Source organism: Spermophilus citellus (genome assembly GCF_964194105.1).
Source record: "Spermophilus citellus genome assembly, chromosome: 9".
NCBI lineage: Eukaryota > Metazoa > Chordata > Mammalia > Rodentia > Sciuridae > Spermophilus > Spermophilus citellus.
In genome coordinates this window covers 94,667,105-94,691,477 of record NC_138191.1, presented here as the reverse complement: position 1 = coordinate 94,691,477, position 24,373 = coordinate 94,667,105, and the positions used below count along the sequence as shown (strand labels likewise).

The 24,373-nt window shown below is 42.1% G+C and overlaps 1 protein-coding gene across 1 annotated transcript in view; it reads right to left on the bottom strand.

Annotated features, from left to right (window-relative positions):
* Positions 1–23,991, bottom strand: part of PLPP3 (phospholipid phosphatase 3) — an 80,320-nt gene extending 56,329 nt beyond the window's left edge. The window contains exon 1 of the mRNA XM_081308920.1: positions 23,337–23,991. Within this exon, the coding sequence (XP_081165046.1) occupies positions 23,337–23,475 (139 nt within the window). The 5' untranslated portion in view covers positions 23,476–23,991. The remainder of the gene's footprint in view (positions 1–23,336) is intronic.
* Between the last annotated feature and the right edge of the window lie 382 nt (positions 23,992–24,373).

The window sequence follows — 24,373 nt, the reverse complement described above, 5'->3', positions numbered from 1 at the left end:
GTCCTGTGAGAGATGGGCTGCAGCACGAGAGCTGTAGTCAACTGGTTCCTGCTAACTGAGGAGCAAGCAGTCTTCTACATTCCTAGACACATCCCCATCCACCCTGAATGAGATGTGTTTGGGCCTCTCCCAGCCATGACGCCACACTAGGTCCTGAACAGCACAACTCAAATAATGCCTGCTCTCCAGGAGCATCTGGGGCTGACTCCTTCAGGGTTTCAAACACCGGTCTAAACTGACTGTGCAATCTCCCTAGGCACACTCCCCAGGTGACCCTAACTTCACAATGCCAGAGTGTACCTAGGTCTAGAGTAGAACTGAGGGGCTAACGGGGCAGAAAGGGAAACCGTGGCATGACGTACCTGCAAGTATATGGATTCTGCAGACACACCTAGGTCCTACTCTGTACCTTGAACAAGTCACCTATATCCTCTCACCCCCACATGGGAGGAATAAGAAAGAGTATGTGGAGAGGCTGTGAACAATCCCTGGCCCACAGAAAACACTTGGTTACTGCTGCTTTTATGAATCTGGGATGGCATGAGAAGATAAGGAGACACAAGTGTTATCTTGCCCCATAAAGAGATACATTATTTTATTTCACAGATAGTTACTGAATATGTTTTATGAAAGTCCACAGCTTTGACTATTTTGTGGGTCTTGAGGGCGTGACTGAACAGAGAGATCAGAACTAGCACAGGCTTTGGGGTGAAGGAGATTCACGCTTGAATCCTGGATCTGCCTCTCTTTAGTCCTGTGTCATTGAGCAAGTTTCTTACGTCTCCAGGCTTCAGGGAAAACAAAGCTCATACAACTAATGTTGAAGGGTAACTGTGAAGCTTAACGTTGCAATGTCATTTGTAGAGCGCTCTCAGTTCATGGGCACTACTGTTATTGCTCTTGGTCTTCCATACAAAATACACTAGAAGGAACAAAGATGTCTCCCAGGGAGAGCGACACAGAACCTTTAAAGCAGACAAAAGCAATAGTATACATAGAACTTAAAAAGAAAAAGCCTCTTTAATGTTGGATTATTTCCAGCCAAAGGGAAATAACTGGGGCTTTTCTTAGCACTTCATGCTGGTTTGAATGGAATGTCCTCTGGAACTTCCCTGGTCCACTTCATATCATCAGTTTCCATCTCTGTCCCATAGCATTGGTTCACTCTCTCTTCATTCATTTTTTTTCCCCCAATAAGTATCTATTAAGCATTTACAATGAATGGAGCATAGACTCAATGAGGGACATGGAGCAATCATAGTTCGAACCCTTCATTTTTTTATTCATGTAAGGAAAGAGGAGTGATGATTCGCCTGAGGGTATTCAGTGGGAAGGGGACACCAGTGATCTCAAATGGCACAGCTTGGAAGGTGTTACTCCCAGGCTTCAATTCTGGCTAGAGCTAAAATGAAGAATAACACCACTCCCACTCCCCCATAATGGAGAAGGCTAATTAGCTATTGTCACTTAGCAGGAGAAGGAAACTCAAAGCTACAATAAGCAATTTACCAGAGAGAGAGAGAGAGAGAGAGAGAGAGAGAGAGAAGAAGAAGAAGAAGGAGGAGGAGGAGGAGGAGGAGGAGGAGGAGGAGGAGGAGGAGGAAGAGATCAATGCTCAATATCTAACATTGACTACCTACGGAATATGGCTGTATATCCAGAGAGTTACTGGGATGCCAATTAGCCTATAGGTCACTGTGTGCCCTGGAACTTCCAAATACAAATGGAACAATTGGTCCAACTGGCTTAAAAGAAGCTTTATGGCAATGAAGTTTAGTTAGATAAGATGTGGTTTTTAAATAACATCAAAATGTAAGTCTCAACTGGTCAAACTCAATTAAATTTAGCATCTAATAACCACCAAACATTGTTTCACGCTAAGCAAACTCAGGTCAAGGGAGACCTCTCTCTCCCCTGCTCATAGAGTTTTCAATGATGAGCAGGAAACAGGATGAGATGAAAATGTAGCATTTCATCATCGGCCTAAATTCCAGTCTCAAGCAACTTAGCTTGGGCTTCGATTGCCTCACATATAAATGGCAGGGGGTGTGGGTTAATGGGTTGAATTGTGTTGTCCCCTCACCAGATTCATTTGCCCAAGTCCTAACTCTCAGTACCTCAGAGTATGAACTTATTTTGAGATACGGTCTTTACAGAGTTAAAATGATGTCATTAGGGTAGACCCTAACCCAAAGTGATTGGCGTCCTCATGAACGGGTATGATGTCATCAGGAACTCAACACAGGGCATATATAAAGGGCAACAGGGAGAACACCATGTAGGCATGAAGGCAGCCATCTACAAGAAGCCTGGAACACAGGTTTCCCTCACAGACCCCAGAAGGAATCTCCTTGCATCCCCTTGACTTAGAACTTCTAATCTTCTAGAAATGGGAGATACAGATTTCTGTTAAGCCATGCTGTTTTATTGTAGCCTCCCTAGCAAACTAATATAAGAAGCAAGAGTATACACTTAAAGACTTGATTTGGGAGAATACAGAGAGGGAAGTAAAAAAAAATGGGGGGGGTCCTATGTGTCACTAAGGATGATGCTTAATTCTAAATGATGTTAAAGAGTTGTTTAGATACCAGGTGTGGTGGCACACGCCAGTAATCCCAGCAACTCAGGAGGCTGAGGCAGGAAGATCACAAGTTCAAAGCCAGCCTCAGCAATTTAGCAAGGCCCTAAGCAACTTAGCATAACCTTCTGTCAAAATGAAAAGGGCTGAGGATGTGGCTCAGTGGTTAAGTGCCCCTAAGTTCAATCCCTGGTCCCAAAGAAAGGGAAAAAAGAGTTATTTAATCAAGTAAACATAATTTTAATTATGAAGACTACTAGCAACTAGAAAATCATATATACCTAATTAATTGAAAGGAAATAAAATAAAAATAATAAAAAGGAATACACTAAAATAGCCATAGTGTTTTCAGTAAGCAGTAGATCAAGTGTAATCTATGTGATTTTTCTCCATCTTTTCCAGATCTTGGGTAATATAAGTTTAAAGCACCAATTAACAGAAAATGAATTTACCTTTTAGGAAAAAAAGGCATATATATATATATATATATATATATATATATATACACACACACATATATGTATATGTGTATATACACATATATATGTATATATATACATATATATGTATATATATACATATATATGTATATATATACACACATATATACATACACATACATATATGTACACATAAACATACATACACATATGTACACATACACACTATGTATATATACTAGCATCAAAATGACTTGAATTTCTAAATTTGGTTCAGTTTTCATTGAAAAATTTATATGTGCTAGGCCTCATTTTAGGCACTACAAATATAGTAAAAAAATGAGTTCCCTGCTTCAGATTACACTGTTCTACATAGACCCATACTTATTATCTATGTCTCTTCAAATATCCAAACATAATATTTTCTCCAAATTTTAATCATACAAATACTCTAATTCAACTGTGTGGGGTCTGGGGATGTAGCTCAGTGGTACAGAAGATGCCTAGGATGGATGAAGCCCTTAGCACCACAAAAAAATTATGTTAAATCTATATAAACACATTAGAAACTTTTCTTCCAAATATTATTCAATAAACCAACCAACACTGTCTTCTCTGATTAGATACAGTCATTATAAATGCTATCTGCATTTTATGAGTCCTAGCTAAGAGAAAAGCCATCCCTACATCTCATGACAACATCAAACTTGTTAAGCCATCTGTTTGCAGATTCAAGAAGGCCCAGGAACCTCGGATTGCAGGTGCATTCATTGGAGGAAATATTCTTGAGGCACAGAGCAAACGTATATCATCACTAATTTATGATAAGATGTCCCTCCCTGCCTTATATCTCCTGAGCCCCATCTGTTCAGAGGGATCAATTTTCAAATATGTGACCCGACGTCACTGCTCTTCTTTAGAGACAATGCTGAGTTGACCTATGCCCTCTCACACTGTTAATGGTTCTGCCAAAGTCACTCTTCCTCTTGCCATCCCTATTAACCCCCCATCCCCATCTTACCAAGCAGTTGGCAGGAAGTCTTTTGCTTGATAAGTGAAATTTAGACATATAAAAATATAGAATTTTTTATATTAAAATATATTTTAAAAATGAAAAGTAGAATCCACCAGAATTTATTTTCTCCCCCTTGAGTTGTGTAATGGAGGGCTGGGGATATAGCTCAGTTGGTAGAGTGCTTGCCTTGCATGCACCAAGCCCTGGGTTTGATCCCCAGCAGTGCCAAAAAAAAAAAAAAAAGTTGTGCAATGGAGTCTTCTCCCCTGTAGCTAGCCCTTGTCTTCCTGCTGGCCTCCTCTAGATGGTCAATTTGCTGCTGTTTAGAATAGGAGGATTAGAAGTTTGACTTCTAAAAACCAGTTAGGGAGGTGGAGGGAAGAGGGTCGTGTGTTTGTGACTGCAGAGTGAAGAGCTCATCCTACAGGGCCATCTCCTGCAATTCCAGTCCCCACCTTCTGGTCACCTAGATTTTGAGCTCCTTGAGTAGGAACTGTATCTTTTTAATCCCACAGCAGCGTCAAACTAGCAGAGAGCACGCAATCAATACACGTTGCAGCTAAAGTGGGCGGATGAATGCAGGGATTACGGGAGCTGCTTTGGGCTTTGTATCAAAACCACTGCTCTTCAGGTCAGACGTCCTTATTAGAAAGGTCATGTCTCTGTGTCTTCATGGATCAGTCCCCTTTTCTGCTGGAAGACCTACATTGTCATATCCACATTTTACAGGCATGCTGATTAGGCTGACAGGCGAGAGACAGCTCCTTCTGAAATCAACTTTCGGAGGTTTTGAAATATCACCCTTCACTCTATGGGGAAACTTTATACTTCCTCCATCGATCTCGTAGTCCCTCTTCTCCTCAGCAAGTCCCAGGGCACTTTTCCAATCCCACATTGCTCTGTGTTGAAGCCAAAGCCCAGTTTCCTGCCTCAAAAGGCCCTTTGTTTGAGCTCTCTTTCCCAACCAGCGTATCCTGAGCTTGAACCCCTAGCTTTTGAGCATTCAGATGCCTTGGCAGCAAGGTCTTTGCCAGCAGGTCTGTGGTCCTTAACAGCTTTCACAAGCCTCAATGTGAGGGCATGTCTATGGCTAAGAAACTCTTTTCATGGGAGGGAGAGGAGGGAGTATTATTTTAAGAATTGCAAAAACAACTTCGAATTGACTCTTTAGTCTTTAATTGCTACCAGAAGACTGAGAACTTCTTGTTCTCTTGTATTTAATTAAGATGATAGTTTTAATCAACTTTAAATGATATTGGTTAATACGCTCTGCTCAATCTCTTAGGCAGGTTCTGCCTCAGAACGCTGGAATGCATTAAAGACAAATTTCCAACATGTTCCCCTCCCAATTGGAAAACACCTTCAGCAAACGCAGCTGGAAAGGTAGCGACATCTGGGCAGCCACCGCATGATTCTCTGGAAGGTCTCCAGAGTCACTTTTCAAAGATCAGATAAACCGTGTCTAATCCAAACTTTGTATACCACACACACGCTGTAAATCCAGGTAGCAGCTCTCTTAGGCACTCATTTGTCCCAAAGCTTGCCAATTATCTATGACAGATAACAGTTTCCAAACACTTAGGGGCCAGGGTGTAATAATGTCAAAGAGCCTGCTGTCTGCCAGGCACCCCCCGATCTCCAGACAACCCGTAAAATAGGAATTGCTGCCCCCACTTTACAGATGAGGAAACTCAAGTTGAGAAGGTCACAGCCCTTACCTCAAGTGATAAGCTATCAAAGGAACCCAGAACTGAACTGACTTTCTAAGACCCATCTTTCCATTGGGGCACATGGTTTAGAACTCTGTGAGTGTGGTTAACATGGTGTGAGCAGACTATGGTCAACCTTGTCCTCTGTTCTGGGCAGTGCCCAGTGACAGCATTCGGCAATTCAACACATCAAGACCTCCAAGAAACAGGCAGTGCCCCCAAGTATGCTGCTGTGACTCCCTAACAACCTCTGCAGATATCAAAGACCTCATTACTCAACTTCCCCTTATTTAGGAAAGGAAATTTAGGTCAACAGAGTGCAAGTGACTTGTTTAGGGTCACTAACTAGCACTAGAGTTGTAATGGCTTGAGATCAGTAGGTGAAACGACGCTGCATTGAAATAGTGAGAGGCAGGGTGAACAGAAACGAACTTTAAGAACAGGTTGTCTTCCCACGGAGAAGAAGGGGAGAGAACGTGAACAAAGGCCAGATGTGCTATCTCCAGGAAGTAATGAGCCTAGTGTGGACGAAGGTGGATGTCAAGGAGAATGACCGTTACTCCAAATGAGCCCACTCAGAACCACAAAACTCTTTTTTTTTTTTAAAGATAGAGACAGAAAGAGAGAGTCAGAGAGAGAATTTCAACATTTATTTTTTTAGTTTTCGTTGGACTCAACATCCTTGTTCGTATGTGATGCTGAGGATCGAACCCTGGGCCGCACGCATGCCAGGCGAGCGCGCTACCGCTTGAGCCACATCCCCAGCCCCACAAAACTGTTAAAATAGATGTGCCTGGGGCTGTGGGATGTGAAAGGTGTGAAGGGTGATTCCCTTCTAAAATATTTTTGGAATATTTTTGACAATAATGTACTACTGTGCTTTATGATGTTTTATTAGGGTTTAAAAGGTTTTGTGGACTACATCTGATTTACAGAATGACCATCTCCATAGTGTAAAGGGACGCTATGTTTTTCTTGAATTGAAATCGAACCTGTACCAGGTAAGAGTGTATTTCCTCTGGATTCTCCCCAGTTGCTAAGACAATTAATATCTCTGAGCCTAGTTTTCTTGTCTGTTAAATAAGGTGGAGAGGGGAGGATTCTGGATGGTTGGGCCCTCCACCTCTTGCATTCTAAGATTGTTCTAAAGACTGGTCACTGGTATGGGGCAGGTCAGAGGCAGGAAGATCACTCTGCTGAAACGGATCCTTCACTACAGCCCCTTCCTTGACGACGGTGCCTAACTGCCACTGCTGCCTTCAGAAGCCTTTCTCCGACAGCCACCCCCGACACGCTGCTTCTGCACAGAGTGCTCATTGTCTTTCTACACCTGCAGTGGTCCAGCATCTGCTCCGGAAGGTTCTCAGTGCATGTTTATTGAAGTGGCTCATCACCACCACTAATTCAGGCCCTTTTGATGATAAATGGACTGATAATATTATTGAGGCTAATAATTACTTTACCAATTGATACCCTACCAAACCACAGAGGCTGGGTTAAAATTATAAAAGGCTGATTTTCGGTCACCATAACCTTTTTTTTTAAAACAATTAGAACTGCCTGCAAGGAATGAACATGACCTCTCAGAAGTATGAAGCAGGGGTTTGATATTAACGAAGAAAAGATGGTTTCGTGGAGCTGTGCCCTGCATGGGGGGCGGGGTATTGATTAAGTAATAATGAAACCTAAGCTTTGAAATAAATACAGCCCCAAGGTCATTCCTAATAATCTGCTATGTCTCCGGTTTTGTCATCTGTAGAGGAATATGCCCATTCCACCAGGGTACGGCAGGGATTGGATAAAACGCATGAACACAGGAGATGCTCTGTGGTCTGAGTTCTTTTCTGAGTCAGATACTCGAGTATTTTAGTCTCAGTCCTCTCAAGAAGCAAGGCTGACCCAAATAAGTAAAAAAGGCAAATATAACAAAGGTTTACACTACAGGATCATTTTTAAAGGGCTTTCTAATGGCCGAAAAGCAATAAACCCTTTCAAAGTGACAGAAGTAAAGACAAGCATGACAATACAGTCCAACAGAGGAAAGTTAAGGAGAAAATTATCCCCCTTCCTCCTCCCTCCTAGTGTGACCCTCACATTATTTTAAGGAACAGGATTGTGGGAGGAAGCACACACACCGCCCCCCTATTTGGGCAAGAGAACTAGAGAATTCTTCACGCTGGAAGATTTAACTGTCACATTTCACAGCTGATTCAATAGTCACAGAGAGGGAATGTTACTTGGCCAGGGTGGCCCAGCAATTAGCAACAGTTAGGACATAAAACAAGATTTCTTGCCTCCCAGCTTGGATATCTACCCTCTACTGGAGGTTTTCCTGCGCAGTGCTCTCTCTCTCTCTCTCTCTCTCTCTCTCTCTCTCTCTCTCTCTCTCTCTCTCTCTCGTCCATTCGGAATCCTCTATGAGTTAAGACTCAGATGAGAACTATCACTCCTAAATACTGCCCTAATCTGGGAGGTAGTTAAAAAAAATTTAATGGAAGCCATCATGGTTGGCATGAATTCAATTTGTTGATCAAGTTCAAATCACCATATGAATGCAAAATTGAATTTAAAATAATTAGCTGCCCTAAGTTAGTTGCATATTCCCAATTCTTTAAAGTTTATTAATACTTTATTAGGGGCTATCACAAACTCTAGCAAGTAAAGATTTTTTCCCATTTTCATCACACTGACTTAATGATATACCTAGTTTTTAGCTCCATAACTATGCCTAGTTATTACTACTCAGCTATGGATAGAAAGAAGAGATATTCTACCAGTGGCTACCTCAAGATTATGGGGTTATAGGCAACAAAAATTTATTATTAATATTATTTTTGCTTTTTGTCTGTACTTCTAAAAGACTTTTTACTAATTTTTTCAACAAAATTTTTTTGGAACACATATAATATACTAGGAACACAAAATCTAGCAAAATAACTATAAAACACGTCGAAAATTTTGACATTAGAAAGGTCAACACAAAATGGTGTGGAACCCAAAGAAGAGCTGATTCCTCACAGAGGAAACCAGGAAAGGCTTCAGAGAGGTTCTGGTAGCACCCGGAGTGGTCAACAAGAATCGAGCAGCACAGCACGGACCAAGCAAAGTAAAGAACATGGCAGGGAACCACCTAGAAGAGCTGCAGTGGAGATGTCTGGGGCAAAGGTGTGGCTTGAGGGAGGACAGATGGGAAGGAAGGGGATAGGATAAAAAGAGACGGAAGACAGAGTGCTGATTGGAGCCCTATTCTGAAGGTTCTCGAATATACTGACAACGTGTTGCATAGTCAACCAGGGCTCATAAAAGTCCTATTCTGAAGAAGTGCCTATGTGCTCAGAGTTGCCGTTTTGAGAAGTGACTCCTGTATACTAATTGCACAAAGGATATATGGGAGAGGCAGACATTATCACCCTAGAAAAAGAATCTGTAAAGAAAATTCTCAGATCTGCGTGAGTGACAGCAAAAATGAGTGACAGCAAGCTTCTGGGGAGAATGAAGAGAGCACACTGCTATTCCATTATGCAAATAAAAGTTTACAAAGTATTTTCCTCTGCATATGGGATACCACACCATTGGGTCTCAACAGCTCTGTGAGGTAGGCAGGGAACTAATTATTCTGATTTTATAATGCGTGAAGTGGCAGCCTTGCCCAAGGTCACCCAGCTTACACAGGAAAAACTGGGACCAGAGCCCAGATCAGCAATGAGCTACCTCTTAGACTCTATGTTTTCATAATCTCATTTAATTATCAGCTCAAGACATCTGACTTTGTTTTTCTCCAACAAATGTTCAAGTGCCCATCTTCTCACTTGCTCCTTGAGGGCAGGATCCACCTATTGAATATTTCTTTATATCTTCCTCAGCACTTTGTATTTAGCTCAATAAAATACTGAGAGAGAGAGAGAGAGAGAGAGAAAGAGAAGATAGACAGCCAACTCTCAGGAATGTTCTCTGTGGCTGTCTGACAACAGGAATGGTCAACAGCCTGGAATCCACTTTCCTGGTGGCCTTGTGGGTATTTTCTATTCATCCAGAGGCCAGGGTGCAGGAACAGCCTTGCTACAATTCCTATGGCCCAAGACACCTCCTGCTAGTGGCTTCGCTGCTCTGCATTCTAAGCATGAAGGGTCTGTACAAAATGGGCCTGCTCTAAGTCCTATTTAACTTTTCCATGAGTCTGTGTTTGTCAAAGCTTCATGCCAACTCTGTCAGAAAAAGAAATGCCACAAAACTTCTTTTAGGAAAAGGGAAAAAGACCTACTTTATAACACATGGTCTCATGCTAATCACACCACCATTGAAATCTCAGTTGAATAGGAGCCCTACAATAGCCTGGGAAATGCATGGAGCCTTTTCCAAAGTTCAGGGTCCTTGCTCAGGCCATTTCATTCCCCCTGGCTTTTTAACTCCTTTGGAGAAGACTGATAAAAATCAACAATACAATCTGAAATTGCTATCCCTCTGCAGGAAAGCCATTCCATTCCTGAAAGACACTGGCAAAGTTTTCTCCTATCATGGCTTCTGTACTTTTCCTCAAAGGCTCTACAAAATTGAAGCCGAGATACTCGCAATAAAAGAAGATGTAGAATCCAATGACCTGCTCACGGCAGATTCTAGAGAAGCACTTTCCCTGGAAGCGTAGTAAATGATCTCTGCTGGAGATTAACTAGTTGAATTATTAATGCAATGGGTCACCACCCACCTGTAAGAACTGAGACAGGCATTGCTGACCAGCTTCTGAGAAAACTGAAATGAACTCCAACCTCCTCTTTCATAGGGTTGTTGTGAAATTCAAGTAAGTTAATAATGCATGAAATGCTCAGCTCACTGCCTGCCACGTAGGAAGTATCCTGCAAAGTTCACGCCCTTCCCTTCCAGCCTAAAGATCTTGAGTCTAACCTCTGTCCCCTAAGAATTTATAGAAAAACAGGAAATACTGATACAGTCAAAAGGCTTTAAACCCCAAATCAAACTTAAATACTCTACAATACTTGATCATTTCTTTTTAAAACATTCTAGCTCACTTGCTTGCTTTATATGTTCATTATTAAAAATGGTTATCCGCTGGGTGCACAGGCGCATGCCTGTAATCCCAGCAGCTCAGGAGGCTGAGGCAGGAGGATCATGAGTTCAAAGCCAGCCTCAGCAAAAGCAAGATGCTAAGCAACTCAGTGAGATCCTATCAAAATACAAAAAAGAGCTGAGGATTCGGCTCAGTGATTAAGTGCTCCTGAGATTAATCCTTGGTTAAAAAAAAATTGGTAATCAGTGAAAATTCAAATGGTAATCTTCATTTTGGAGGAAAGAGCACCAGTGTTGGCTGGTTCATATCCAGAAGCTCCTCAGTTTCATATCCTGGAGCTCCTCAGTTTCTGCCAGTCACCCAAACTCTCTGAAAGGTGATGGCCTCATCTGTGATATCAGTTAGGGGGGTACCACCCCATCAGGGTTGTAAGATTCAATGGGATTTGTGAATGTGCCTGACAATAGTGTAAGTGTTCAAAAATGTTCATTTCCCAGCCTTTTCTCAGTTTTCCCAGTTGCCTGCAGAGTGCTAATTCTGGGTGTGGTGGGTTTGCAGCTTTGTTTGCTTTTTAGGGTTAGGAAGATCTACAATGAGAAAAATTATTTGAGACAAGAAAGAAATTTGAAATTCAAACTCTCGAATGCACACATTACCATTTGTTACAATTGTTCAGTGGAAGGGATAATTAATAATAAATTCTTGGATTTCACAGCTGGGACAAGCACAGTTATAAACAAGTTAAGGCAAAAATCATAATTAAAGGTTCCTCATGGTCTTGGAAAAATTAAAACTAAAACCAAGACAATTTATTTTCCCTTAGGATTGAAAGCCCTCTATTTTTTTGTTTTCTTGTTTTGAGGTTTGTTTCTGATTTTGTTTTTGGTACCAGGGATTGAACCCAGGGACACTTAGCCACAGAGCCACATCCCCAGCACACCCTCCCCCGCCCTTTTTAAATATTTATTTAGAGATGGGGTCTCACTGAGTTGCTTAGCATCTCACTTCTGCTGAAGCTGGCTTTGAATTTGTGATCCTCCTGCCACAGCCTCCCCCGCCACTGAGATTACAGACAAGCGTCACTGCACCCAGTATTACTTCTCCACTTTTAGTAATTAAAGCATAGAAGGTGGCAAGTGCGTGGGCTGGGGATATAGCTCAGTTGGTTGAGTGCTTGCCTTGCATGCACAAGGCCCTGGGTTCAATCCCCAGCACCACACACACACACACACACACACACACCAAAAAAAGAGACAGAAAGTGCCAAGCGCATCTCTGATTAGCAAAAATAGTGAGCAAGATCAATAGAGTCTGATGATGACTAATGTCATGCAGTCACAAATGCAGAATACCCATGCTTTGGCAGATGGTGATGCTCTGAGTTAATCTTTTCAAGATAACCACTAGTAAAAGTAAACATTAGATGTTTTTTTAAAAAATTTTTAGTTGTCGATGGACATAATAGCTTTATTTATTTATTTTTATGTGATGCTGAGGATCAAACCCAGTGTCTCACACATGCTAGACAAGCCTCTACCACTGAGCTACAGCCCAGCCCATTAGATATTTTTGAAGTACTGAAAATAGCATAGGATGCTCCAGGATTACCCTAATAGACCTATTTAGGTCCAGAGAACCCAGGTGGGAATGACAAGTCTAACTCAATTGGGACAACTCTTCACTTGCTGTCCTTGTGAAAACCAGCATGGGGAAGTAGGGAAATGTCTAGGCCTCAGAAACACTCTGATAACACAAGCAGGAGCCTGGTGGTTAAGAATGGCCTCACAAGACAGACTGGGGATCCCAGCTCTCAGTCACTTGCTGCACAACCTTTGTTATTTTTAACCTCTCTGAACCTTAACTCTGTAAAGTGGAGATAATAGTGATCAGCACTTCATTGGCTTCTTAAAGGATTAAATAAGAGAATGTATGCACAGTGCTTAACCTGATGAGAGGTAGCATTCAATAAACATAAGCAATAGTCATTACATGGGCAGGCTTCAACCCAAATCCCTGCCCCAAACATATAAGCTATGTGAACTTGGCCAGATCATTCACCCTCTCTGAGCCGCAAAACCATTATTAGCATTTGGCTTATTCTGCTATTGGAAAAATTAAGCGTGATATTATGTAAAGCATCTAATAATAAAAGTAAGTGCTCTTTCTTCACTCTCTCTTAGTGCTTGTCATTTAATTTGGTACACACTTAGGCTTGATTTTTAGTGCAATTTAGCTTGGTGATCAAACTAATTTCTAAATATGTGTGCTTGTCTTACACCCTTTAATATGTCCTGACATTCAGCACAGAAGTCTAAAAGATACATAATAATTTTAACTCCTGAGATGATAATTATACATACAGCCATGCATCCTGGGAGAGAGAAAAGGATGAATCATCAATCTTAGCAGGAACTAAATAGAAAGATTTCTATTGCATGGACTTAAAAATTATTTTAAAGTATATCCTAGGAATAAGTAACACAGGTTTTGTATATATATATGGAGAGAGAGAGAAAGAGGGAGAGGGGGGAGAGGTATATGTATTAACATTTACATTTTTATATAATATATATGTATTAATATTTGCAGTTTTTAAGGTACAGTGAAGATCCTTTTTCTTTTTTCATTTCTGTGTCATGCCTCCCCCCTCTGTGGCAGTGTGACTCCGCGGGTCTAGCTGACCACCCAGCATGTGTTTCTTAGTTGTTCTCTGCACTCCTTTTAAAAGCAGTGACACTACCTAACTGATTAAAAACTTTGTTTCTTTGTGCAAAATGCCTCTAAGAACAAAGTAACACCATAGTGGTTTCATGAATATGTTAATTCCAAAGATCATCAGTAAAACTTCTGTATTTTTTCTTACATACTTTAATCTTAAGATATTTCTAAAATGGTGCAGCCACCATAGAGAACAGTTTACAGGCTCCTCAAACAGTTCAACACAGTTATCATATGATCCAGCCATTCCAATCTGAAATATACAGACCTAAGAGAATTGAAAACATATGTATCTGGATGTATACAGCGACACTCTTTATAATAGCCCCCAAATAACCCAAAGACCCATTGAGTATTAAATGTATAAACTAAATGCGGTATATCCATACAATGAAATATTATTTGGCAATAAAAAGAAATGAAGTACTGATACATCCGACAATATGAATGAACCTTGAAAATATTATACTAAGTGAAAGAAATTAGTCACAGAAGACACATTATGTAATGATTCCATTTATATGAAATGTCCAGCAGAGGCAAATCTGTAGAGAATGAAGGTCAATTTTAGTGGCTTGTCATGGGATGGGGGAGGTGGATGGGAATGGAGAGTAAGTACTAAAAGGCACAGTTTCTTTTTGAAGTAATAAAAACATTCTAAAAATTGGTTGTGGTGATACTTTTCCAATCTTGTGAATATACCCAAAATCAGTGAATCGCACACTTTAAAGGGATGTATTGTATGGTAGGTGAATTACATCTCAATAAAGCAGTTGAAAAAAATACAGTTACGACCCAAGAACAACCCTTTCTCTAAACCAAGGTTTCCAGTCCACTTATTTTAGGGGGCATTTGAGGAATTTAAAAATTTAAATTTAAACAGTTTTTAAAAGAGATAACTTAAACTTCATCTTTGTAATCAGGCTATGCACCTAAAGAAGCATCTATTAATCTTATCAAATGAGTTTCCTAAGTCTTCCATAAATACCACATTTAAAGTGTTTGGGAAGGAATGGCGTCATCACAGACCCTGGGCTTCCAACCAGGAGATCAGGAATGACCTATGACGTCTTTCCCGCTCTCCTCCTCTCCATCCCCAGGACCCAGGTTCAGCTCTAGCCTCCAACACCCTCTCCTTTCCTGGGTCTGGAGCTGTTATTTATCTTGCAAGATCCAGCTCCATGCCTGTCCCTCAATCACTCTTCCCAGTGTTGCTATCCACCCCCTGCAGGCTCCCCAGTCATCTCTTAGAGCACAGATCACCAGCACAAGTCTGTCTTCCATCCACCAGCCTAGGAATTCCTCCAGAGCAAACCTGGGGCTGCAGCACACAGTAGGTATTCCAGAAACATCTGAGGAAGACAAGACTCACACTTGAAAGACAGATACAAACATAGACTTAATTAAATATACTCTCTAGAAATTATACTGATGCCACAAACTAATTTGGGGGCCAGATACAAAGAAAACATCTATGAGGATAGCTTCCTTCGTGTCAATGTAATCATGTGCTTTAAGGATACATAAACAGGAACCAAAGCCTGCTGTTTATTATGACAAGGCGCTTACATTGATTTGCATTTCTCTGCAAAACTCTCTAGGCATATAATTTTGTTAATTTGTGACAAACCTCAAAAACACACGTAACCACCACCGATACCCTGATTGCAATGTATACTTTTAAAGCACAGAGAAATCAGCAAGTTCCTTTCAAAGGTTTCCAACTGAGTCCTACATGTGTTGTTCCGTTGGGTTTGGGTTTAAATTTGGAGATTTTAGAGCGGAACATAATTTGTAGTTTAACCAGGACCTACGGGAAGAAATAATTTCACAAGGATGTTCAAGAACCTGGCTAGCCTTCTTTGGAGTGTAAGAACCACCAAGTAGTGCATGACCTTAAGAAATTATTTAAAGTGGGATTCAGTTTTGTTCTCAGCAGACCAGAATAATTTCTACCTCAAGAGTTGTTGAGAGGCTTTAAAAAAGCAAAACCTTTGAAAACAAAGGTTTTCTTTCTTCTCTCCTAGGATAGATATATTTAAAAAAAGTGGCGCCTATTCAAACTGAAATCAGTTTGCAGTGACCTTAGGTAATAAGCACTTTCTAGAACAAGAACCCATTTGAAGGAACACATCAAAGACTGCCTAGTCCTTCCTATTTCCCCATGCATCCCTGGTTTCACAGCTAAAATCCACTGATTTGGATTAAAAGTGAAACCTGTTCATCTTGTTCCTCTGCTCATTGACACCGCCAAAGGAAAGAAAAGAGGACGCTCTCAGAAGAGCTATACCATGTGAGTGATATTTGATTCCAAACTGCCAAGTAAACACCAGAAAAGCCAAATGGCAAGGTAAGACCCTGGTTCTAGGTCTGCTCTCTCTAGGCCTCAGGTCCCCATCTGGGCACCAAGGGCCTTGGCCAGGATCTGATCAATGATGGCAACAGCCACCATCTGCTGGGTATGTATGTCTGCACCATACCAGGGAAGTCCTCAAAACTGCACACACATGTGCGTATTATCCCATTTTACAAATGAGAAAACTGCACCCTCAGTGGGATTAGGTAGCATGAGTAAGTGCTTATGTCTCCAAAGCCTGTGCCTTTCCTCTCATACCTCCCAGCCTCCTCCACTCACTCAAAAAGGTCTGTTTATTGTTTGTTTGTTTTTCTTTTTTCTTTCTTTTTTTTTTTTTTTTTTTTTTTGCCAGGCTTGATGTTGCATGCCAGCAGCCTCTGGAGGCTAAGACAGGAGGATCATGAGTTCAAAGACAGCCTCAGCAAAAGTGAGGTGCTATGCAGCTCACTGAGACCCTGTCTCTAAATAAAATTCAAAATAGGGCTGGGGATGTGGCTCAGAGGTCAAGTGCCCCTAAGTTCAATCCCCAGTACCACTACCCCCAGAGTGGTCTGTTTTTTGACTGCGATTGTTAAAAAAAGAAAAGAAAAAATCCTTCGTATTGTTGATACTGAAATTCTAAAGATTCCATGAATCTAGGCAATAAAGAACTGCTCTAATGGTATTTTCTTTCTTATGTCTACAAAAAGGTTTATTCGTCACATTTTAAGCCATTTCACAAGTATTTGTGTTAAATCTATGTCCTACATTGGACCCTGTAGACCACAGTGTATATACATGGACTCAATAAAATTGAAATATGTGAAAAGGAATGGAATAAAAAAGAGTAAGTTTTCATTGCATTATTTGCACTGAAGAGTGGACAACGCGGTAAACAAGAGCTGTGGAAAACTCAGTGACTATTTACAATCTGAGTACACTTGCATAAGTTATTTTAACTTCTCTGAGCTGCAGTTTCCTCATCTGGCCAGACACAGAGGTGAACATCTGTAATCCCACCTACTTGGAAGGCTGAGGCAGGAAGCTTCCAAGTTTGAGGCCAACCTGGGCAATTTAGTGAGACCCTATCTCAAAATAAAATATTCAAAGGGCTGAGGGTGTAGCTCAGTGGTAGAGGGCTTGCCCAGCATGCCTGAGACCCTCAGTGGAATCCCTCGGACCACACACAAAAACAATTAAGCCACATGATTGGCTTGAATAATAAATACATGGAGCATAGCAGTACCCTTCCTTAATGAGTAAGAATGTCCTGGGTAAGGAGCATTTGGGTCATTTCCAATTACTACCATTCTTTTTAGTTTAGGTCTTCCACCTGGGCAATCACATGACAGATAAGAGATGGCCCAAATTCTCCCCACCCTTGCCTAAGGTGTTGTTTGCCTCAGTCTGTGCCTTCCCACAGGATGACCTGATCTGGCCGTCCCCTTTCAAAGAGGAAGAAGGAGCCACGGAAGATGACTGGGTTCCTGCACTCCGACCTTCCCAGACAGGGTCAGGAACCTGCTGCTGCGTTTCTCCAGTTAATGGAAAACACTTGTGTCCACTCTGCCTGGTTTTCTTAGGATTCTCCTCTGATGTTTTTTCCCCCTTGATATATTTCAGGAAACTTTGCTGCCAAAAAATGAAAGAGGATTTCATATAATCGTTGAGCAGTAAGGAAACTGGGAAGGAACTGAAAATACTATGACTGTGAATTACAACCAAGTGCCCTCCACTTTTCAGGGTGCTTTCAGACTCATCGCCTGGCCTTCCCTGGCTACACAACACAAGGGTGTTTCCAGGTTTGCTAGTTTATAAACGGGGAGACAAGCCTGAGAGGCTCAACAATTTTTGCCCAAGTCACACCTTTCTTATGTCCACAGAGAGGCTTATCCATCACATTTTAAACTATTTCATGATTATCCATGATAAGTCTGTCTTCTTCACTGCCCAGTTCGATCCTTGATTGATCTCTATATGTCCTAACATAGCTTCACTGCAGGATTTGAACCCAGAACTGGGTTAAGTCCGAAGCCTGTGTCGTTCCTACAACACTGTGCCCAACTAACTTTGATCTATTGAAGACTCTGTTTATTCCCACTTCACTCTTTGCTCAGGCACAAACTTCAGTATCTATTTATATCTATCTATCTACCCATCCATCCATACGTACATACATGCATATAAAATCAGAGTTAACATCTCATTTTCCCAAAGTAGTCACTTGGCTGGCAACTTTGACTACACAGAACTCAGTTTAGAACCAGAAAATAAGGAATCTAGCCTGTCAGACTTCAGAGACACCACCAAGTCCTCACACTGAAAATCAAAGGAAACTTCCAGCACTGCAGCAGAGGTATTATTTCCTTTGGAAATAATTCTAGCAAGTTTGATTTTTCCTTACTGAAAAAGACAGTTGCATTGGCCAAAAAAAAAAAAAAAAAAAAAAAAGTACAGACAACCTAACAATGCAAAAAGTGCTAGAACATTCAGTGCAGGGACAAAAAAAATAAAAATAAAAATAAAAAACCCACTACATAATTCAGTCGCCCTTAAGACATCAGCTATTACACAATGTAGTGATTCTAAAATTGGACTGATAAGAATCAGCCAAAGATTTTATAAAATACAGAATAGAATCCTCGGCCCTGGCTCAAAGCTTACTTAATTGGGATTTCCTGAGAAGGAGTCTAAGAATCTGTATTTCATACCATATGGTTCTATTATCAGGTAAGTTTATGAAATCTTGACATAATAGGTAGCACCTCCCCCCCCCAAAAAAAATTAACGATTACTCCTCAAATAATGTGTATTCAGTTGAGCTGCCACACACAAGGTCCGTCTCTCCATAAATATAACTGCCTGCACAGGGAAGAAGCCTTTGACTACAGTCTCATTAGCATCATGCTGTGACCAACTGGGCCTGCCAGCCCAAACAACCTCACAGGAAGGGGTCAAGAAAGAATCCAAAATTGACACTCAAAAGGGCTAAAAGTGGAAAAAGGCCACCAACACTGGATCTAGCAGAGTTGTTGCAGTCTCCCACAGAAGGTGGATGGTGTATCTTCAAAGATAAAGAAAGAAAAAGGAAACAGATAAGAGGAAGGGTGGGGGAGACTAGCAATTTTTGGACAATAAGAAAATGGAGGTTTTTCCCACCATCCTTAGAAAATCCAGCAGAACTTACAAACTAAGTGCAAGTTCCCTTCATATTTATTGCAATCCCTGCAAGGTATTTGGGTAGGCAGCTCAACAGTTGATTAATGAAAATCTGTTTCTATGTTCTGTGATTCAATGGTACATTAAGTTATCAAAACCTACTGTGTTATTAAAAACACATACTGAGTAAATGTGATAACTGAGCAAAGAAAAGGGGAAAGGCCTCTTGTGCTTGCTTACTTGCTTGCTTGTGATTATTATAAATTTCAGGGGGCAAGTGAAAGAACTCATTGGACCAAAGAAAAATCTAGCCAGTTGCTCAGCAGACTGGATTAACTCATAAAAGCAATACTTAACCTTCCCTCTGGAATTAACACCAATCTAGGGTAATTTCCAACATTAATCCTTTGGGCAAACACATAACAGTTTGATTAATGATAAATGATCCCTAAGAAACAATGACTGAGTTCCTACATATCTATTAACATAGATTGGTGAAGTTGTTAAAGGGTTGGAACACTGACAGATGATCCAGGCTCCACCCTTCACTACAATAATCAGGAAATCAAAGCCCAGAAAGTTCAAATGAATTTTCCCAAAATCGCATAGCAATGTAATGTCAGGACAAGACTGGAACCCAGGTCCCTGGGCACCTCATTGTTGTGATGGTTCCCAGAGCTAATGTCCATGAAGAGCATGCATATATAAGGTAGACTTCAGATGCTGCATCCTTCCTTTCTATTAGCATGCTTCATGGGGGCCTGGGACATTACACATAATTCCACTCAACTAGCCATTTAGCTGATAGAAAAAATTGAAACCCACAGAAAACCAACTTGTCCATAATCACACAACTAGCTCCTGGCCACTGACCAGCCTGGAACCTAACTCCTGATTCCAAGTCACCTGTTCACTCCTCTATACACTGCCCCTCTCTCGTTATTAAGTAATCTAATATTATTCATGATGACTCTATATATCCCACATATGGAACCAGCTCTGAAAGTTTATCTCAACCATTTCATTGTAAATTTAAAAAGTGTCCAAAAAACATTCCAACCAAATTAAATATCATGGTTGCTGTCCACCTAAATTCTGTATCCAGTGTTCAGGAGAATCAACCTCTTTTATCCATCTGTTTTGGTGCAAATAGGAAACCAAGAAATGTGGACAAACAGACAGGACTTTCTGCAATCTGAGCTTCGGGATTGTCCAGATGAGGAAAAGACTCCACTTGTGCTGAGAATTAGGAATGAACCTCAGTGTGAATCTGTCTTCCCCATCCTTGAGACTTGGTTTTCTGGTCTATAAAATGGAGATAATATTGTCATAGGAGTCACATTTAAGAATATATAGATTAATCTATATTTTGAAAAGAGACTAATAACAGAGCCTAGAAAAACAGTAGGTGGTCCTCCATTTTTTTGCCTGAGAATCTTCTTTGCCACTCTCATGGAACCTCATACACAAGAACCAACACACAAAAAACAGGAGGGGATACATGTTACCTAACTAAAACAAAAACAAAATGAATTTCAGAAAAGCCACCATGCAAAGATTCATAATTATATTTAAAAGTACTCAGTTGGCAAAGATAGCTGTTAAATAGCAAGTAAACTCCCATTGGGCTTTTCTAACACCAAATTCTTTCAGCCTTCAAATAAGAGGGCGATTTTTGTTTTATCACCCAGAACTTAATATTCCAAAAGGTATGTGAAACAAGTTAAACTACTTGCATATTTTCACTTACATAACATTTACATAGCACATCAGCTTTTATTTTTTCCAGATACTAGGAGATGAAGCTTGGTATATAATCCTATGGGAGAATAAACAGAAAACTGTCTCTCTTCTTAATATATTAGTGCCCTGTAATCCAGACCATATGATCAGTAAACTATATAAAAATTAAATCATATTGACAGTCTTAGGCAGAAAGGCAACTAAGTAGAAACAATTTTTTTTTAGGACTGTAGTATGTGGAATATTAAAATCACATGTTGTGTTATTCATTTTTCTTTGGAAACCAAATAGATTTCTCTTGCATAAGTATCTCAAGATATCTGTTTATCTTACAGTTTTTCTATTAAAGGTATTATGAAGACATTGAATTAGTGAAAAATGTAATTTGGTTTCTACTTAGGTGGAAAAACAATAATGACTTTATTGCCATGGTTTTAATGATAAGACACATAGACCTTGAAAAGGTAGATATGTGTCTTTTATAATAAAACCCATGGTCCTGACATCTGGCTGCATTTTTTAAGTAAACAAAAATCATCTATTCAAACATAAGACCAACTGTGAATAAACACAATAAACAGGTCTACAATATTAGCTTGGGCACACGGGTGGGGAGCGTTGTAGCCAATGAAGAACTAAAACACCTACACACCCTTTACCTGCACCTTGATGTTCCTGGCTAAACTATAGCTGGAGGGTATGTCTTTCCCCAAATTCCTTCATACTTTTTTCTTTTTCATTTAACAAGAATATGCCATGTTTTGGGATAGCCTTCTGAAATTGGAAGAGCGGAAGGGAGGAGAACAATGAAATTGTAGGAAGGCTGTCAGGCATGTTCTAGCTGGGCTTTCCTTATCACCAAGTGGGAGGCAGGAGGGGGACCCTGCACAAGCAGCCTAGATTTTACCCTACCACCAGCGAGAGCCAGAGTGAACACTGGGAAGCCCCAGGCAAGTTTACAGGGAACAGCTTCAACTTGTTTAGGGCCAGTGTATTCCCCCAGGACCTGGGAAGGTCTTTTAAAAATTCAATAGCTTGGTTACAAGATGGTAAGTACTAATCTGTCCCACTCTGCATGATAATAAGAGGACCGCCATCAGGAAGGTAGACCCCCCAGTGACAATTCCTTTACATAGCATTCTAATGTTGAATTGATACTAAGAGAGCTGGAAATGAGATATGCCACCTGAACTGTGATGACCTTTCTCCCTGCCTGCAGAGCACAGTTTTACTTTCTAAGGTCTCTCCCTATCTGAAGAGGGCTATTCTTATTTTTAAAAATGCCATCTTTCTTTGGTTCTCAGATTTGACACAGGCAGCCAAGCCAAGGATTAGAGGACATTGTATACTCCCTACACTGCTACAGAAGAGTTCTGAACACAAGGGAGTAGAACTCCTGCCTAAGAAGTCTCTGGTCTGCACAATCTGCATGGACAAATCCATTTCAAAGGGGACTTAAGTCTCCGTGCAGGAGTTCTATTTTAAGGGAACTGAACTGGGAACACAGATGTTTCTTCAGTTAGCAGAGCTGGCAGAACAGCTCCTGGACCAAATCCGAGTTCTTAATGCAAGAAGGGGCCTCGGAGAACATCTACTTCAACTCACTCATTCAACTGAGGAGGAAACTGAGGCCAAAGAGGCAGTTAGGTGGCACACCCAGCAAGTGGCAGAGTGGCAGTGTTCTGATGACAAGTCCTATGCACTTTCCATTACACTATAATTCGCTTTAAAAAAAATAAAAATCCTACGCTGACTTCAACCTTGGAACTCCTATAGATTCGCGTCAAGAGCTTTTCCCTCCCCCAACAGAGTCCATAAATCCTCCACCCCCCCCACTCCCAATTCCTTTAACTCCCACCGCCCTTTAAGCGGTAGCTTCCAACGACTCCCAACAAAAATGGAGCATCTCTTCTACTTTCCGGGAGTGCGATTAAACTGTGGTCCCAAATGGGGTTCCTGGCCCCTATTGCACCAAGTCAGAGAAAGGGTTAGTTAAAACGGATGGATGCCAGCGAAACTGCCTACCACCTGGCACACAGTAGGCACACAAGAGGTGGTTACTGAATGGAACCCAGCAACAAGCTCGGGGAGAGCACAGTCCCAACCCTGGGGCATTCAAGAGAACAGCAAGTGAAAAGTTGAGCTTGCAAATCTGGCCTGGCGAGGCAGCGGCGGCGGAAGGGCTGGATGTTTACATACAGCCGGGGCCAGGCAGCGCGGCTCCAGGCAGGAGCCCGGCTCGCCCAGAGATCCATTTGACTTGGATGAAGGGCGACAAGTATATGCTGGCTCTGGATCATGGTTCAACCACCTTCCCCTCTGCTAGAGATGGAGCCCACCCCTCCGGTGGGGTTGTGCCCGGGCTCCAGAAGGAGACTTGCTCCTAAGGGGCCGGTTTACCGTGGCCCGCGAGCGCACAGCATGCCCAAACACACTAATCCACAGGCCGGGAGGTTGGTGGGATCGCGGAGGGCGGGACCGTGGGCCAGAGCTGCCCGGGAGCCCAGGAGGGCTGCGGGGGCCCCACTGCTGACAGCGCGGCGCGGCCCTGGGACGCGGCCGCGGGCGGGACTAGGACGCGCGCCGAGGACCGAGGGGCAGCGGGGCTGAGCTCACCCATGAAGAGGCAGAAGAGGTCGAGGCAGATGAGCAGCACCCGCTTGCTGCCGCTCTTCCTCGGGCTGTTGTTGAGCGCCGGGCTGCCGCCGTTCTTGCTCTCCGGGACGATCGCCTTGTCGTACTTGTAGTTTTGCATGGCGCTGGCTGCGGCGCGAGCCTCCAGCCCCGTGAAGACACCCCACGACTTCAGCCACACACTCAGACTCCCGGGTCGCCTTTCTGGCCCGGCTGCTCCGGAGAGTGGCGGATCGGCCGGGTTCGGGGAGCGGCGGCCAAGAGTGCAGCCCGGCTGCCTGTTTCCAGCTGCACACGGTGCAGTTTTCTGCTCCCCCTGGGCGCCTCTGCTTTCCTCTCTCAACTCCCAAGTCGTTCGAAAGTCCAAGGGGAAGAGAGCCAAATCCCGAGCAGGAACTTTTGCAGAGCGGCGCTGCTTGGAGAGCGCGGGTCTGGTGTCTGTGTGTGTGTGTGTGCGCGCGAGGTAGCGAGTGGGCAGCGCGGGCGCCCGGCCACCTTCCTCCGCAGCTGGCTACTTAATGAATGGGAGCTGCGCGGAGCCCGGCAACTCCGCAGCGCCTGCCCCACTCCAACTTTGCCTCCTCCTCCTCCTCTTTCTCCTCCTCCTCCTCCTGCTGCTGCTGCTGTCGCTGCGGCTGCTGCTGTGATCGTTCGGTTTGTTTTCTGCACTTTTATTTCACGAGCTCCTTTAAAAAGAGGGAGAGAGAGAGAGAGGGCCCTCCTTACTTGGCTCTGATGGGACTCCGAAAGCACAGCCCCTTCCTAAGCTGCCTAAAACGTAGGATAATTAAGGCCACATTTTCCCCCACCCCCTTCAAAAAAAAAAAAAAAAGTCCTAAAAGGAAAAGTTACTCTCAAACCAGAGAATCCGGGAGCCCCTAGCGTTCAGAAACACCAAATTGTCACAAAAGGAAAAAAATATATAAATAAAAAAGAAACATTTTCTTGCTGGCCTTGGGTCATACAAAAGTTAGGATTGTACTACCAAAAGGCACTGCTCCTTATTTATGAATTTGGGA